Below are 19,398 nucleotides of genomic sequence, written 5' to 3'. Positions count from 1 at the left end.
CAGAGCTGTTCCTCATTCAAAACAAGGTGGTATTGGATTCTTGGTACAGGTAATTGACGCAGGAATCTTTTCCACCACCCCAATTCCTAGGTTAGTCTCAGGTCATGGGTTGAACATGGCATGGAAGCCTATAGCACTGGGCAAAGTACCTAGAAGAGCTCATAAATTAAAATAAGGACCCACTTCGGGACCATCTTAGAGCTAAAAAAAAAAAGGGGGGGGCACTGTCAGCACTGGGTTTCCACCAGCGCGGGCCTCTCTGTGCCAAGGCAGAAGATTAGCATTGTTGGAGCAAGTCCCATACTTCATGGTACGGAAGAGTCTTCCCCCCCCCCCCCCACCCCCAATAGCACTGAACTATTTATTTTACCTGGACCTGGGGCACTGGCTATGTTGGCACAAAGGTCGAATTCTAGGGGCAAATAACATGATGGCGACATACCAAGGTGCCATTGACTGTGTCCGTGCAGAGCCCTTCGGCATATAAATCCAAAGGTTTTGCTGTTGAGCTATGGTGTGGAAAGAGGTGTTGCCAGCATAATCTGTGGACCAAGGCACAGTTCAGGAGTTGCTGATTTAACCAGTGTGGAATGCCTCGGAACCATTAATTGCCATGGCATAAAATTCCTCCTTGGATTTACTGGTAGACCTGAGTGAGGATGATCTATCTGGTTCTGAAGAGATGGTATCTCCTCCATCTCTGGCACAGAGGGCCCCTCAAACGGTGGGAACCCAGCTCCTTAAGCTCTGAAGACTAGGAGACTAGAACCTCTCCTATCCAAGATGGAGGAAATTTTTCCACATGAGCTTTCTAAAGTCCCCAACTGCTGCATACCTTTCCTCAAGAGCTTTCAGTAATGGGAATAAGTCCTCACCTTGAGCTAGTGGTTTCTTCTCCAGAGGAATACCTTTACAGATTGTAAGGAAAGAAGTGGATTACTTCATTCTGAGTTTCTACTGGGTGTTTTGCCCTCTGACAGCAGAGATCTCATTGGTCACCTTCATTCTTTGGGTCATGGTTCAGTGTTTCATAGCTGTGGAAGGAGAGAGATTCCACAGGGATTTCTTCAGATCCCCTGCCAGACTTCTCAACATACCTTTCTTTGGAGAATCTCTCCTACTCCATTTTAGATCTGGCAAAAATGCTGTTCATTGGTGTCAGGAAAGAAAAGGACCCGAGAACAGATGTCTTTAGGCTTGTTCAGTTCCTTCAATATCCAGTGCCTTCGTAAACCAGTAGACCTACAAACTCCTCAGGGATATACAGATGAGGATATGATAGATACCAAAATTGTGCCTTCTGGTGGACCAGAATGTTTATCTAAAGTACAGGATTCAGGCTTCACCAGGAGTTGGAGTGATCAAACTACCACACATTTATGTAGTGAAGTGATCAGAGCACTTGGTACATTTCAATGCTAATTAACACACCTCTTAGGATCTAAAAGCAATGGTCATGTTTTGTGTTGGGTGCCTGGATTGTGGCTCTCAAGCTCTATAGATGAAGTATTTGCATGCATGCAAAGGCTAGAGCCTTTGACAGAATTGTCAAATTCATAGCAGGTAGACTAGTATTGAGTAGTGGAGGAAAGTGAGAAGCACCAACTCGATTCATAAGTGGAATGACTTGGTACCATGACCAGGACTTTGGCTGCTTCCATAGGAGCCAAAGGCTTGTGTGGTTAGTGAGCAAGTAGCCTCCAAGAGGATGTGCATGATCATTTTGCATATGTACGCTGTAAAGGAAACAACTTATTTGAGAGCAAAGTTCAGGAGATGGTTGCTGTAATAAAGGAGCATCAATCCACTTTACAGTTATCAGCCATGATGGGGACCAGCTGGCACCTGCCAGATGCTAATTTGTTTTCTACAAGTATCTAGTGTTCTGAAGATGTCCCTTCCACTCCTTTCATTGACTAGCTCAGTGATAATGAACCTAGGACATGCATGTCAAACGTGACACGCCATGAGGTTTTGGGTAACACACCAACACCTGACATAATTATAGGGCCCCTGTAATTCCCCTGAATAATTTATTTAGACCAATATGATGGTTTTTATATAATACATTGCACAGACAAGATGAGACTGTGGTTTTTTTGTAAATAAATTAATATGTAAAGAATTGTCAAGTTAGGCATTTTTGACATGCCGAGCCAAAAAGGTTTGCTATCACTGGTCTAGCTCCTCCCACTCTTCACCAGCAGCTGCCTGCTTGAGGTTGACAGGAAATGGCAAAAGCCCAAGGCTCAGCAGCAGATGTCTCCTAAGCCAGGAATTTGATTTTTAGACTTGCTGCCTCAGATGGCAGGGGAAGGGTTTAGTCCATCCTTCCAGAATGGTTCTGTCACCAAGGGCCAGTGAGTCCTGAAAATTGTGGTGTAAGGCCACCACTTATGCTTCTGTCACTCTTCTCCAACCCAATAGTTTTCATTCTTCAGCTCAGACCCTTCTCAATCTGCAGAGCTGGAAATGGAGCCATTCTGTTAGCAGAAGGTAGTCAAACCTGTCCCTTCTCAGAAGCGTGGCCAAGGATTCTAATCTTGGTATATTCAAATCCCCAAGAAGGCTGTGGGGGGAGGGGGATTGATCCCTATTAGGGATTTGTGGACTCTGAACAAACTTATGCAAGAGAGGTTCAAGATGAAGTATCGTCTGAAAGAGTACTTTTCATTCAAACAAGGGATTGGATGTGTGCTTTGGATCTGAAAGATGCTTATATGCACATCCTATTCATCCTGGCAATTGGATGTTCCTCAGGTTTGTGGTGAAGAATGTGCCTTTCCAATACAAGGTGCTCACCTTTGGCCTTTCAGTGGTGCTGATGTTTACAAAATGTCTTGAGGTAGTGGTAGCATATCTTTGTCAGCAGGGAGTCTGCAAATTTTCATACCTAGATGATTGGTTGGTAACAGGTGCATCTCTGCTACTGCATGAGTCTCCTGTCTTTTTTTTTTTTTCTTCCGCTGGTACTATAAGACATATTTGCTCTTTCCTAAGCCAATTGTCAGGTTTTACTGGTGGAGTTTTTACTTAGTTTATTTTAATTTCTTCTATTATTATTTCTGTTTTCTTGAGTCTCCCGGAAAACAAATTTCCATTTAAATTTTGTGAAAATTGATTTTGACTTAATTTCAGCTCACTTTGTAATGGTGGACAAGAAACAGACCTCTAAAGATGTTCCAGATGCTCCTACAAGCTGTCTTTAGCAGATCTCCATGACTGGTTCCGATGTTTGGGACCATCGCATGATGATCCTAACTGTACTGCCTATGCCCACCTGTCTCCCAGGGCCATAAAATGTAAAAGTTTCACACTCAAAAAAAAAAATTTCAGTTCTCCTCAATCTTCTGGAGAAATGAAAAGGAAATAATCATCTGAGGGGCCAATGTCCACTCATGCTATGACTTGTGAAAACCTTGGCACAGACATTGCCTCCCTATTAAAAAGAGGGAGAGACTCTGCTGTTTGATGCTGAAGCACAGGTGTGCCGAAGTCCTGTCAACACTGGTGCCACCTTGGTGCACAGAATAAAGTTGCTTTTACTCTTTCATAGAGAAGCTTCACTGGTGCTGTCCACAAGTAAAGGAAACATATATCCTTGACGGTGCCATCAACTTCTAGTCACCAACCAATTAAAAAACAAATCAATTGGAATCTAAACTATGCCAATTTTAGTTCCAGAATTGGATAGCTTTTATGGGATTTTTTCCTAGTAATAAGCACCACCCTGTTTATGAGGAAAATGACTTGACTGTCAAAAACTACTTACTAATAATCCTAGTTATCCAGCTCTTTTATCTGTTTGCACTATATCAAGCAGACAAGATGTCAGATGGCCTGATAGGCAATTTAAGTCTCAAGGTTCACCTCTGCCCAAGGGATCCTGCCATATACTTGTGACTTGGATTGGCTGTTGGTAACAGAATACTATGTGAGGTCTGACCCAGTGTGATGGCTCATATAAGACAACATGAGATGAATCATCTATCTGTCTCTCAGGAAGGATCACGATCCTATTTCTCTTGTACCATTCTCATGGTGAAGAATCTTTCTGCCTTTGATCAGACCCCTCTTCTCAACCTCCCAGAAATATATCTCTACCAGAGGATATGTTATATCCAGCTTTTCTCCAAAAATAACCATGGCTATTCCATTACTTTACAGGATTAGACAAAATCTAGAGGAGAAATAAATGGTATGATAAAATATATCCAAAAACCCAAACAAGTAGAAAAATGCATTGAAACTGTTATTACAAGAACTCCAAACAAGAATAATGTGGAAATGCCGTTACCCTACTTGTAGCAATGAAGTCATCAGAAGGTTACTAACCTTAACCAATAAGCCTGAATACTTTTGATGTAACTTCAACATTTGCTCTCTGCTTCAGCGACAGGGGAAAAGGGGCATTGGATTTAGACAACAACCAATGAGGCCCCCAACTTTTACGGTTTGGGAAACTGATAAGCATGGAAGTAACCTGAACAGAGCAGCAGTTACTACCCTTAACAAATAAGCCTTGAAGCTTTTAATGCAACAGCAGTTTCATGCTGTCTTCAGAGGAGGGGGTGGGGGGGGTGGAGGAAAAGAGAAAATTGGATTCAGGGGCAACCAACGCGAGCCATGACGTTTTTACAGTCTGGAGTACTCATGTGCACACATTAAGGAAAAAAAAACCCCACATGACTGCTTCTACAGCCAAGTCTATAAACATAGCACGTCACGCACTGACTGATACATGGGAGTAAGCTGCATGGCAGATGATACCATGGGAAGCTTGTTGGGCATACTGGATAGGCCTTTTCTGCCGTCATTTGTTTCTATGATTGTGATAATGGAATCGGCTTTGAAGAAAGCAAAGTATTCTAAAACTCGTTCTAGTACTCCTGGATAAGTGTGCTAAATTACTGGACACTATAGCAAAATGTTTTCCAGTTAGCTATGTCTGCATTCAGTATAGTATCCTATCAGCTGTATACGGTACAATATTAGTGTGTGTAATTCTCTGAAAAAGCTGCAAGATAAGACCTAGCAGCTTTCTACAGAGTGTGGGTCATTGTGCTACGGTATTACAAGAGGCAGAGGAATGGCAAAAATATCTAATTCAATCAACTTACAGTGTATACCATAACGTCTTTCAAGATTTCTGCAATAGTCATTAGATCCAGAAGGCTAGTATGGCTGCAAGCATAGGTTCTTCATGAGGATACCCATACACAGGACAACCTCTAATAAAATCTGTTTTTTATTTTATTTTTACCTGGTCTCTAAAGATCACTGCTTCTCCTTCCTTACCCTGTCAACTGCTACAGCAGAGTACAACCATCTGAGTAGAAAGTCAGGAGGCAGTATTTCTAGTTACATAGATAACAAGCCTACCGTTTTCAGCAACATATGCTGCAGCAACTGCAAAACAGGCCTCATGCTAGGGAAAGAATACAACCCAAGCCTCATCAGCAAACACAACCAAAACTTAATTCCAACTTTTCATAACAATGTTATCAAAGTTCTCAGATTTTAATTTAAGCCGCCCGTGCAGTGGGGGGAAGGCTTCAGCATTTCAGCCCATTATGGTCTTTGATAAACCATTGAGTGTGTAAGATCCTGCCACCAGTATATTGTTTACATTTTGAATCCTGGTCTCCAAACAACCCTGCAAGAAATCACTTTATGAACAACTCAACTCCAACAAGAGCTGTCGACCCTACTTGAAGAAAATGCAATAGATATTCCTAGTACTACAAAGAAATACAAGGTTCTACTAAGAGTTTCCTCATGCTGAAGAAAATTAGTGGTCTCCATACCATCTTGGATCTCAAAGAATGCCTAAAAGAGGTCAGGATGTATTCTCTAGGAACTGCTCTTCCTTATTTTAGAAATTGATTGCCTGGACTTCCAAAGATGCATACTTCATTCCACAAGGTTCAAGGATATTTCTACATTTTAACATAGCCAATGAGCATTACCAGTATCTGGTTCTCTTTTTGCCTCTTAACAGCACCCAGGGTGTTCACAAAATATTTCCTCATATAAGGAAGAAAAATGCTTTTTTCTTCAAGTGGCCCATATCTAGCCATACTTTTCAGGAATTGCATGCCTATCCTCTGTACAATGAATATTCTTCAATCCAATCCATTGAATTCGTCATTAATTTCCCCAAATTCAATATGCAGCTGATGCATATAATAGACTTCATATAGTAGCTTGCATGGATACCAGACAGGGAAATACATTTCTCCAACAGGTTATGCAATCTAACTAAAACTATAACTCTCTCCAAACAAAGGAAAGTGTTGGCTCACATCATGAAAATGCTAGGACATATGGCAGCAAAGGTTCATTCCACAAGGTTCAAGGAGGACCGGAAGGCTCATCTGCATCCCAGCACCCCCCAGGAGAGGACTCCAGAGGTCACAGCGAGCGATCCAGGCTTCAAACTCCACAGCCCCAGCTTCCAGAGGTCCCGCACCCTTTCAGTAGAAGAGGACCGGAAGGGCACGCCTAACGGCACATGAATCTCAATCCTCTCAATCCTTTGAGTGAAGATCAACTTGATGGTTGAGGAGGATTGGTAAGTATAGCTTTGAGAAATCTTAGGACTTAAAGTTTGGAGAGAAGTGAAATAGTGGGATATATTCTTTAGTTTGTGCATGTCTGAGATAAGCAAGCCAGAGGGAGTCGGTTCTGAAGACTAGAGAGTGGCCAATATAGCCCCAATATTTAAAAAGGGCTCCAGGGGTGATCCAGGAAACTATAGACCAGTGAGCCTGACTTGAGTGTGGGGAAAAATAGTGGAAACTATTCTAAAGATCAAAATCATAGAGTATATAGAAAGACATGGTTTAATAAAGCAGAATGTTAGCAATTTAGGAAGGGAATGGTGAATAAAATGGAAAATATCATAATGCGTCTGTATCACTCCATGGTGAGTCTGCACCTTGAGTACTGTGTACAATTCTGGTCGTTGCATCTCAAAAAAGATATAGTTGCGATGGAGAAGGTACAGAGAAGGGCAACCAAAATAATGGGGATGGAATAGTTCCCCTATGAGGAAAGGCTAAAGAGGTTAGGGCTGTTCAGCTTGGAGAAGACGGCTGAGGGGGGATGTGATAGAGGTCTTTAAAATCATGAGAGGTCTAGAACGGGTAAGTATGAATCTGTTATTTACTCTTTCAGATAATAGGACTTGGGGGCACTCTATGAAGTTAGCAAGTAGCACATTTAAAAACTAATCAGAGAAAATTCTTTTTCACTCAATCATGATTAAGCTCTGGAGTTTTTGGCAGAGGATGTGGTTAGTGCATTTAGTATAGCTGGGTTTAAATAAGATTTGGATAAGTTCTTGGAGGAGAAGTCTATTATCTGCTATTAATCAAGTTGACTTAGGGAATAGCCACAGCTATTACTGGCATTGGCAGCATGGTATCTACTTAGTGTTTGGTTACTTGCCAGGTACTTGTAGCTTGGATTGGCCACTGCCATACTGGGTCAGACCAGTTTCTAACAATTTCTTATGTTCATATGTCACTCCATTTATCTGTCTCCACATGAGAAGCTCAATGGTACTTTATTTCAATGGATCCACTATCTCTACCACATTCATCTAGTCTCTCATCTGGTGAATATTCTTCAAATCTGAATAGTTGGGGATTTTTTCATCAACCTTAGGTTTTAACTTCTAACGACAAATGCAGAAGCCACACGCCAATAAAAGCAAACCAGCTCTTTATATCTTGTAAAGCTCTGCAGTCTTATTTGGTTGGCAAGAACAAAGTCTTGCAGAATATCTTCACAGCTATACATCTTTTTCAACCTAGTCAAGCAAGGGTTTTCAGTTACAAAACAAACTTTCCATGTGTATTTATTATAATCAATCATGAGGACAGCTTCAAATTAAGGTAAAGCCTATCAAGTCAGTGCAGCAGTTTCCTTAACCCAGGGGTCCCCAACCACCGGTCCGCAGACCAGGACCGGGCTGATGGGAGTTTTTTTGCAGGTCCGCAGCACCGCTGTCCCTGGCTGCCGTTCATTGGCTGCCGCTGCTGCGGGGAGGCAGGGCGAGGCTGGAGACCCGCCTCCTCCAACCCCAAAAGGGAGGAGGCACGACCCAAAAAGCCAATTAGCATGTCACGGTTGAGCGGTGAACTACTGCTGTGCTGTGTGCCGGATACATACAGCAAGAAGATCAGCAGGGCCGTGGTGGAGCTCACGTCACCACAGCCCGAAGAAAAGTCGCGTCTAAACGTGCAGGTGCTCCTCCTCCTTCCTGCCCACGCAGCCCCGGAAGAAAAATGTTGCTGGAGCCGCACAGGCAGGAAGGAGGAGGAGCATCAGCCACGTGCAGAAGAGGAGCAGCGCTGCCCAAGAAGACCAGGGCCGCTGCAGAGCCCATCCTGCAGCGGCCTGTGAAGAGGAGGCCCAGAGGCGAGAGAGAGGCTGAGGGTTTGTAGAGTGTGTATGTGTGCTTGTATGAGATGAGTTGAGAGACTGTGTGTGGGAGTGAAGACCTGAATGTTTGAAGAGACAGCATGTGAGAGCCTGTGTGTGTGTGTGTGTGTGAGACAGCATGTGACAGTGAGAGCCTGTGCTTGAGCAAGACAGCCTGTGTGTGTGTGACTCAAACAGCATGTGCCAATGAGACTGTGTGTGTGTATGAATGATTGAATGAGAGAGAGAGCATGTGACAGTGAGAACCTGTGCTTGAGCAAGTCAGCATGTGCCAGTGAGAGAGAGAGAAAGCATCTGAGAATGAGAACCTGACTGTGTGTTTGAGGGAAGAATACAGATGGAGAAAAGAAATAGAAAAAAAGGCAATATAAAAGGAATTGGCAAAAAAAATAAGAAAGGGAAGGTGGGAAAAGCCTGTGACCAACCGATTAGAAAACTAAGATCAGACAGCAGATGTAAAAAAAAAAATTACTTTTTACTGATTGGCACATGTAATCATTGGGAATGTGCAAGAGTAGCACTTTCTCTATGCAGATCTCACAATGTACGAGATCAACATGAAGGAACTGGAAGCCCACGGGGCCTGCACAGAGGAGGCAGCAGAATGGGTTTCAGTGCCAGTAGCAGCAATCAGCACCTCCCAATAGCCACGCGGCAGCAGTGACAGTGGCAGCAGAGGAATGAGAGAGGCTCTTAGGGTTGTGAGGGAGCCAGTGAGAGCATGTGTGTAATGAGAAAATCCAGGGGAGTAAGTGTGTGTGTGTGTGGGGGGGGGGGGCGGGGTTGGAGGGGGAGAGAGTATCTTACAGCCTGAGAGTGTGTCAGTGTCTGTGAGCGCGAGGTTATGGTGGGTATAAGAGTATGAATGTGTATGTATGTGAGAGAGAATGGACATGTGAGTATGTGTGAGAGAGAGGATAACCACCTAATCCTCGACAATATCAGGGTGACTGGAAATCAAGAGCTCCCATGTATGGACAGCAGGGGCTTTTTAAAATCCTTATTAGTTTTAATTAGTGTGTTATTTGATATATGTGCTGTTTTTAAATATTTTATTGGTGTTTGGGAAATTGTAAAAAATGTATATGATTTTAATTAATAGAAATTCTATTTATCAGTAGTTTTAAAATATTTTTATTAGTATGGTTTTACTATTATAACTGATGCTTTGTGTTTCTTGATTTTATTGTTTTATGAGGAATGATGGATCTGTTTTTCCATTGTTAATACAGAGTCTGGCTTCTTGGGGTTTCCATTTCAGTTTTTTCTAATTTGTGCTCCTTTATTTTGTATTCTGTATTTGGTGAGGGTCTGTCTCTGCTCTATGTGTGTGACCATGATGAGAGATTCTGCTAACATAGGGATCTATAGCAATCTGGTTTGTTTTGTTTCCTCAGTAGGTGGTGTATTGTTATCCTAGGACCCAGTGTAATATTTACCCTTGCTTATTCACAGGTAGGGTTATTGTTGTTTGAGTCCTTGGTGTTATTACTGTTGTGTTACGATGGGATTGCAGTATAGATTTTGAGTGTCTCTGTGGGGTTTTGTGTTAGTTCACAATGTGTCTTGCAGTGGAAGGTGTTTGTGCTGCTGTTACTGTGAGGTGACACCAGAATTTGAAAATATTTTTTAGTATGATGAGCTGTAAGGGAAACATCCAAGCTCCATTGTTTGGGGGAATTTCAGTGGATGCACAGAGTTAGAGAACTGGAGGTGCAGGATTTATAAATGTCATAATTAAATAAGTATGCACTAAAATCCACCCCATTCATAATCCCGCCCCTGCCCCACCCTCACCCCGCCCTGCCAAGCTATGGAAAAATGGTCTTGCTTGAAGCCGGGTCCCTGGTGCAAAAAAGGTTGGGGACCACTGCCTTAACCCATCTTCACTCTGCTTTCATAAATGAAATCTGCAAAGCTGCTACATGGCTTTCTGTTCACACCTTCTCTGCTCTTTACTGAATAGAAAGTTCTTCAAGTCAAGATAGTTTTGGTGAAGCAGTTCTCAAAAGTTTATTTAACTAATTCTTTCAACTCTTCCTCCAGCTTCCAGCAAAATATGTATTGCATGTTCCATTGATTTAAAACACAAAAACTTACATGCATCTCTCAGCTTGGGAGTCCCCACTTGTATAGCTGATCATTGTCCCTGCTTGTCCATGGAGAAAACAAAGCTGCTATAATAGATGTTTTTCTGCAGACAGCAGCACAGTCTCCTGTAGCATTGAAGGTTAGCGGCTTGTAAAGACAAAAAGTGCTGAGGTAGCTGCTGTGGGGGACCCCTCACGCATGATTAGAAAACCAAAAGAAAGCTTTTTCTGAGTGGAGAGCTTTTCTGTTTGGGCAGTGTCAGGATGTCCTCCCATTTTTGTCTGATTTTTGACCTGCTGTTTATGGAGAACACAGGTAAGTAACTTTTATTTTTAGGTTTTCTGTCAGGCAAAAAAATAAGCTATTAATTTCCTTATTCAGAATAGTTTCTTATAACAGTATCCTTAATAAATGTCTTCAAAATTTCACTTCACTGACTTTGTTTAGACAATTAGTTCAGGTGCTCTGCATAAAATAAAATTTCATTTTACTATTGTTATGGCTGTAGCCAGTGGCATGCAGTGAGATTCACACAATGGGATTCAGTAAATGCACCTTGACATCATTACCTTCACATCCCTTGTGTCCCTCCCTCATTGGAACAATTTTCTCCCCTTACCTGCCCAGAAATCTTTGTCCTTCCATACATTCCCCAGCACAATACATTTTTCTGTCCCTCATCATCCAGCCAGTCATTTGTCTCCCCCCACCCCACTTCGCAATCTGTTCTCTCCCTGTGATCCCCTGAAATCAGTAGGAGTTCTCCAGCAGGAGTGCTTATTACTTGCTGCAGCTTCCTCTGCTGGATTCCATTTGAAGTCAGAACTGTATAAGGCTGATAGTCTTTAAAGACCCACTATCCCCCATCCCATGGTTCCAATTTGAGGGAACCCAATCCACTAACAACGGAGCAAGAAAGCACTCCAAATATAATATCAACCCCAAAGGAGTGCAAAGAAATTTATAGGTCCAAATATTTAATTTCAATTCAAGCAAACATTTATTTTTGAATAATCTCAATGCGGCAACTCCATTGCCCACAAGTCAAGTGAATAAGTTTCTCTTTCAGGGTCCCCTGACACGGACCCCGTGTTTCGCCACTTTCACATTGGCAGTCGGCAGGGCATTCTGAACATGACCTTAAGTTTTTGGTAATTGACTTGTTACTTTCCACCATCCGGGGGGGGGTGGTGGGGAACCCGGGGGGGGGGGGATTTTTCTGAATGCTCATCATGCCCTGTCATTCCCACATTCTATATTTTACCCAAAATCCACAAGACCTTGACTAAGCCCCTGGGTGTCCTATTGTCCGCGGGCATAGGATAGGTCTTAGAACCACTGTCTCAATTTGTGGATCATTTTTTACAACCTCGAGTCTAAAGTCGATCCTATGTCCGGACTAATCATTTCATTACTATTTTGGAACATCTTTCCCCACCTTCTGATACTTGCTTCTTGATCACATTGGATATTGTATCTCTTTACTCAAATATCCCTCAGGATGAAGCACTCACACTAGTTGAAGAAATTTTGAATGATCGTCTCTCCCCCCCCCCCCCCCCCCCCCTTTGTTGCATTTCTACACAATTTTTGTTGTCTCTCACACAATTAGCCCTCACTAGAATTATTTTCAATTTCATCATACCATATACCAACAGATAAAAGGCACGACTATGGGGGCCACCATGGCCCCTAGTCTGGCCTGCCTCTATGTAAGTCTGTTTGAGGAAGAAGTAATTTACTCCTCTTCATGTTTTCATTTTGTTTTTTCATGGCATCGTTATATAGAGGATATATTTTTGATTTGGACAGGGACGGACATTCAATTTTATCTGTTTTTTTGATTGGCTTAACAATTGCAGTGCACATTTCAAATTTAATTTTTCCATTGATCCTTTTACCTTTTCATTTTTTGGATGTACCAGTACAGTTACGAGAGGATATGTGCACTACAATCCATTTTCCGTAAAAGTACAGACCGCAATACCCTTTTGCAATTCGACAGTCACCACCCCACCTCTCTAAAAATGAACATCCCTGCCGGATAATTGTTAAGGCTGTGACGCCTCTGTTCCTCTAGGGAGGATTTCATTACACAAGCTAAGCAGATGCTGCTTAGGTTTAAAGAGAGAGGGTACCCGCACCGGGTCCTCAGCAGAGCTTTCAAGCGTGCCTTATATGTTAATCGAGACTTGCTTTTTCTCCCTCAAACTAAGGCAGCGGATACTTCTATTAACTGCATTTACCCTTCTCTACTCATGTGCATAACATTACATCTATTTTGAAACACTATTGGTCCATGTTATCCCTCCATGAAATTTTTGATTGCCCTTTACGTTTTTCTTTTTGTCACGGGAAGAACTTAAGGAACATGCTGGTCCACTCTCATTTTCAAATTGGTTCATTCTCAGGAGCGGTCAATATTACTGGTCATCAACCATGTGGACAATGTTCAGTGTGTTCTCAATGCCATTTCTACTACTAATTTTGAACACCCCATAACTCATAAAAAATTTGTTATAAATTTTCTACCACGTGCCACTCACGGGGTAGTAGTCTATGTGATTCTTTGCCCCTGTCCCCAACTTTACGTGAGTAAAAACGACTAGACAAGTTCGTACCCGAATTGTAGAACACCGGTCCAACATCCGGACTGGTCGCGAATCAGCTCCACTAGTTTCCACATTGGCAGTCCGCAGGGCATTCTGAACATGACTTTAAGTTTTGGTAATTGACTTGTTACTTTCCACCATCCGGGGGGGATTTTTCTGAAAGTGCTCATCCGCAAAGAACAAAAGTGGATTTTCAGATTAGATTGTCTCCATCCCAAAGGTCTTAACGAAATTGAGTAGCAATATTTCATTTGAAATGTGTTCATTTGGTTGTATAACTGTATTGTTTATCCTTTCTCTGGCTATTAATCTTGCACTCTGGTTCAAAAATTCGCGCCAAAACAGACGCCTTTAAATGCTGTGTTTGTCTGACTTCCCTGCTCTCCTTGCTGTGTCAGCTGTAAGAATTCCTCTGTGCGTTTAAAGGTACGTGATCCGAGCGCTATTATGTATACCCAGTACCCGATTTTGGTCTATAGTTGTTGTTCTCTGTTTAGTTTCTTAAATATTGCCTTGTCCCCTCCCGACGCAGCATTCGGGCGAAACACGGGGTCCGTGTCGGACCCTGAAAGAGAACTTAGTCACTTGACTTGTGAGCAATGGAGTTGGCCGCAATTGAGATTATTCAAAATAAATTTTTGCTTGAATTGAAATTAAATATTTGGACCTATAAATTTCTTGCACTCTTTGGGGTTTGATATCCAATTTGAGGGAACCCAGCAGAGGAGGAAGCAATAGCAAAATGAGCACTGCTAGCTGATTTCCTGCTAGCAGGAGAATATTGCACAGAGGTTGCGGGAGAGGACAGTAGCAAAGATGTTGCTTCGGCAGCAGTTCTGTGCCATCCTGCTCTTCTCTCTGCATTTGTTGGTACACCTGTACTTTTCCTGTGGTGCTGGCACATATTTAGGGTTTATTTAATAACGTGTAATCTGTTTATAGCAAATCAATCATGCTAAGCGGGTTACAGCGCATCTCTTGAGGATTTACTAAGTCCTTAGAAGGCTCTGACCGCATGCCACTGGTTTCAATTCTTTTTAGAAATATACAGTGCATTCAGAAAGTATTCAGACTCCTTCACTTTTTCAACATTTTGTTCACATTACAGCCTTATTCTAAAATGAATATACACTTTTCCCTCATCAGTCTACACACAATTGCCCATAATGACAAAGGTTTGTAGAAATTTATGAAAATTAATAATTAAAAAAAACCCCTGAAATCACACTTACAATACATTAGTATTCAGAGCCTTTGCTGTGACACTCAAAGTTGAGCTCAGGTGCATCCTGTTTCCATTGATCATCCTTGAGATGTGGTAAATTCATTTGATTGGACACAATTTGGAAAGGCACACCTGTCTATATAAGGTCCCATAGTTGACAGTATATATCAGAATGAGATAAAAGCCTGAAGCTGAATTATCTGTAGACCTCCGGGATAGGATTGTGTGAGGCACAGATCTGGGCCAAGGGTACAAAAAAATTGCTGTAGCATTGAAGGTCCTGAAGAACACAGTGGCCTCCATCATTCTGAAATAGAAGAAGTTTGGAACCACCAGGACTCTCCTAGAGCTTGGCTATCTGCCCAAAACCAAGCAATCTGGGGAGAAGGGTCTCTTGACAGAGTTCCAGAGTTTCACTATGGAGATGGGAGAACCTTCCAGAAGGACAACCATCTCTGCAGCACTCCACCAATCAGGCCTTTATGGTAGAGTGGCCAGACAGACGCCACTCCTCAATAAAAGGCACATGACAACCTGCTTAGTTTGCCAAAAGGCACTTAAAGGACTCTCAGAGCATGAACCAAGATTGAACTCTTTGGCCCGAATTCCACACATGTCTGGAGGAAACCAGGCACCACACATCACCTAGCAAATACATCCCTACAGTGAAGCATGGTGGTGGCAGCATCATGCTGTGGGGATGTTTCCCAGCTGCAGGACCTGGGAGACTAGTCAGGACTGAAAGATGAACAGAACAAGAATAGAGATCCTTGTTGAAAACCTGCTCCAGAGCGCCCTGTATTTCACAGTGGGGTGACGATTCACCTTCCAGCAGGACAACAACCACCCTAAACACACAGCCAAGACAACACAGGTGTAGCTTTGGAATAAGTCTGTGAATGTTCTTGAGCGGCCCAGCCAGAGCCCAGTCTTGACCCAATCTACATCTCTGGCGAGACCTGAAAATAGCTATGCATCGATGTTCCCCATCCAACCTTACAGAGCTTGAGAGGATCTGCAGAGAAGAATGGGAGAAAATCCCCAAATTCAGGTGCAGCAAGATTGTAGTGTCATACCTAAGAAGACTTGAGGGCTGTAATTGCTGCAAAAGGTGCCTCAACAAAGTACAGAGTAAAGGGTCTGAATACTTGTGTAAATGTGATATTTCAGTGTTTTAAATTAATTTGACAAATTCTACAAACCTGATTTCAATTTGTCATTATGGGGTATCGTGTGTAGATTGAGAAGGGGAAAAAATGCATTTTCATTTTAGAATAAAGCTGTAACATAACAAAATGTGGAAAAAGTAAAGGGAAGAGAATACTTTCTTGAATGTACTGGAACAAAGCAGTGGGACACTACAGGTTTTTGCTTAACCATTACTGTAGCCCAAAGGTGTACAGATCTGATCCTTGAAGCTTGCAAACCAGTTTTGGGTTTTTAAGGTGACCAAATGTATGCACTTATAATATCCATTGTTTTTTGCCCTAAAAACTAGATTGACTTGTAGCCTTTGAAGACTGGATTTCTATACTACACCTGCTGTATCCCTTAGAAAACTTAAAAATCTAATTGGCATTTTTTCTCACTTATTTGTGATTATGTGCGTATAGTGTTTTGTTTTTTTTAACATGTTGATAGTCTTAAAATCACAAATATTAAAAGTACTAAAACCCCTAAACTATTGCTTATCTTAAATGTTTACTGTCAGTAGGGTCCTATTCATTAAACTAGTGAGTTTTATTTTGTTCCAGAAACATATTTGTGTTAAATTGGATGACAGTTAATTCTCATTTTTATACTGGGTAGAGTAAATATTCAGGTACTCGCCCAGTAGCAGAATTAGCTCTACATTACACACGTCATATCTTTCCCTGTTTAGCTTGTTAATCTTAGATGAATTTTAACTGTAACTCCTTTTGCAGCTGTTGCAGAAAAACGGATGTTTGTTTAGAGCACCTACTCAAGAGATTGCCAGAGAAATGAAAGAAAAATGCTGCTATGTAGCTCAAGATGCAGAAACTGAATTACCTTCAGAAGTGCATTACAACTTGCCAGATGGGCAATCAATTACTCTAAGCACTGAGAGATTTAGGTAATGGTTGCATAACAAAATATCTAATAACCAAATTTTAACTTTGTCAAATCAATGCAAGGGTTTTAAATCTCAAAACCCACTTTCAACAAAGAAGAGTTTCCATTCTTTCAGGTAGGCTATTTTTAACTGATACTTGGGGAGAGAACTGGGAGAATACACTAGCATTTATAATCTTATTAATTCATTTTTTTCTTAATTTTGATACTGAAGCTTCATCTTTCTCCTTTGGGTTCCAGCTCAGTTGGAACGAGAGCTGGGATCTGATGCCATGAGCTCTCATTTACAACTATTTGGGGATGTTTTTCTCCCGTTTTATATCCTTTCTCAGTTTTATCTAATCCAGTCATTGCAGTAGCAGTCCTCGGCTGGGGCTATTATATGTGTAACACCTGGGTCTCGGATAGCTTGTAGATATTGAATTAGTCTACTTGCAGATGCACAAATTTTAATCTTCATGCCTTGAAACTTGGGGAGCAACACTCAGCATGCCAGCTTTCACTCTCCCAAAAAGAGTTCCCATGCCAATTGGTTTTTCAAGACTTGCTTTATTTACGGAAGGCACACAACTCAAGTGAGTTTCCAGTCCAATAGTCACATAGTACAGAAGACTAACATCAGAACACAGACATACATCCACTTGGAAGCCTGTTGAACTTTCAGATATTTCTGCACCTGTAATTTATATAGGTTGGAATCCGGTGATGGATTCTCAGCTCACCAGCTCCCTGGACCAGAAACCATCTGTCAGTAGTCTTTCATATACTCTGAGACACACTTTCTTCTCACTAGAGGTATTGCTTCTTTCACACAGTACACATCAAGATTTTAAACACATAATAGTACACTTTTAAACCATATCACCAAAATTAAATTTTTCTGCAAAAGAACTGTTTTATGGTAACACTGGGTGCTGCATATGCATTGGGGTTCCCTGTGGAACATTGCAATAATAGTCTTTCTCTAAAGGCAGCCATTAAATGTTGTCATTGTGAGAGGACTGACTTTCCCTTTTTCCTGACCCTGCCCACCAACCCAGGGAGCAGAAAGACTTGAGTCAGGGATTGAACCCAGGTCCTGCCACTCACATTACCACTAGACTGGCTTCTTATTGGCAGTTCTGTAATCTCTTTTCTTTTGAGTTGTCAAGTTGCCCATGCTGTTTGACTCCTGGATAACTAGTTCATCATGTGACTATACTGTTTATGCTTATTGGTATAGCATAAAACTAGAGAAATCAAATCCAATTGATATGAAAATGGTGAGGAAAATTTCCCCACCCCCAGCCCCCTAAATCACATATTCTTCCTATTCTCTTACAGTATATTCAAGTATTTAGACATGTTTGCTGCAATTTAAAAACTGGGAGAGAGTAAGTAGTCATCTGGCTAGAGCATTAAATTATGAAACTGATTTCCGGTGACGACGCAGAGCTTGAGTAGGTGTCTGTGCTCTCAGCTCTGGGAGCTCTGTTGAGGAGTCTGTCTTATTTAACTGCCTTAACTTGCAAAGTATACACCAACAGAGACAGCTAATTGAAAGAGCAAATTAAATGGACATTTCTGGAGCAAACATAGGTGCTTGATATGTCTGGGAGACAGAAAAAGCAGCAGCAGGAAAGTGGGTTCTGCAAGATGAGAAAATGGCGGCAGATACATTCATGCCAGTGGATGGAGTAACCGAGATCTTGTTGAAAGAGCTGGCTAAGGCGGTATCTGTGGCACTGAATAACCAGCTACAAAAGCTGCAGTCCGCTTAAGATGAACTGCACAACAAGCTTGAAAACAATCAAACCGTGCTGACAGCCATGGATGCTAGAGTAAGTTGTCAGGATAGACTGGATGGGTACTGAGGCCTCTAGAGCTGTTACAAAGAAAAATCAGGATCTGGAGAGCAAGCGGATGAGCTAAAAATCATAGTAGGAGAAAAATGAGTTGGGACTGCCTGAGGCTCTCCAAAATGCACTGCTGCAGTGGTTTTAACAATTGCTGCCGGAAGTCCTTGGGGGTTGGTGAGCACAAGGCAGCAGATAACCCTGGAATGAGCACATGGGCTGGGGTCAAATACAATTGCCAATTGTAAATCCCCCCCAGCAAGCGATGGTGAAGTACCCTTAACTTTATTGACAAGGCAAACATCTTGGAGGCTTATAGGAGAAAGAGAGAGCTGATTTATGAAGGGACTAAAATCTGTTCCCAGATTTCTCAGCACATGTTTTGGCAGCACACAAAGGAGATCTGCCATACTACACGCAGCTCTATAATAAAAGAATCTGGTTTGCTGTGCAGTATCTTACTCGTTTGCAGGTGTTCATCAGGGTACTACTCTTTAACTCAAAAGATGAAGTCGAGCAGTTTCTGGATGGCTCTAATACAGTTAACCAGAAAGGACTTCTATTGAGATTTATGTTGTGAATATGCTGGTGGGAACATTCTCTAAGAAGAATTTTGGATGCTCTGGTTGGGTTTTTTGGGGTTGTTTTTTTTTTCATATATAGTCTTTTTTTTTTTTTCCCTGTCTCTCTCTTATTCTCTTTTCTCTGAAGAGATGTAAAATAAGTGCACAGGTTCAAAGCATTTTTACATCTGTCTCAGTTATCTGGAGCCCTCTTGGTCTCTTCCAGCTCCAACGCACACGGGAGTTTCCCTTTGAAGAAAATTGTCATTCTGGAGCTGGTCAGGATTTTGGATTTGAGTTATTGGGGGTATAATGTATGTTTATGTGAATGGGGATGTTATGTATGAGTGTATGATTGAGGCTGATTCTGAACTAGTTCTGCATGGTCTGGATGGGAATCTGAGAATGTGTGGGGCAGAGGGGAAGGTCCAGGCTGAGGGACCTCGCTTTTAAAACTGTATTCTATGTGGACAGTTGACTTTGGATATCTATCTGAATGGCTAATATTAATGTGAGCGCTCTAAAAC

The 19,398-nt window shown here is 41.9% G+C and overlaps 1 protein-coding gene across 12 annotated transcripts in view; it reads left to right on the top strand.

Moving 5' to 3' along the window:
• The window catches only part of LOC115087836, a 251,264-nt gene that overhangs the window by 205,461 nt on the left and 26,405 nt on the right, over window positions 1-19,398 (top strand). For 10 of the 12 annotated variants that reach the window (XM_029595454.1, XM_029595461.1, XM_029595449.1 and 7 more), the window contains one exon: window positions 16,305-16,474. The exons of the other annotated variants lie outside the window; for them this stretch is intronic. In XM_029595454.1, the coding sequence (XP_029451314.1) occupies window positions 16,305-16,474 (170 nt within the window). The remainder of the gene's footprint in view (window positions 1-16,304; window positions 16,475-19,398) is intronic. 12 annotated transcript variants of the gene reach the window in all.

This window comes from Rhinatrema bivittatum, chromosome 3, assembly GCF_901001135.1.
Source record: "Rhinatrema bivittatum chromosome 3, aRhiBiv1.1, whole genome shotgun sequence".
Classification (NCBI taxonomy): Eukaryota; Metazoa; Chordata; class Amphibia; order Gymnophiona; family Rhinatrematidae; genus Rhinatrema; species Rhinatrema bivittatum.
Note: the sequence above shows the minus strand (reverse complement) of the source record. Positions and strands in the feature narration are given on the sequence as shown.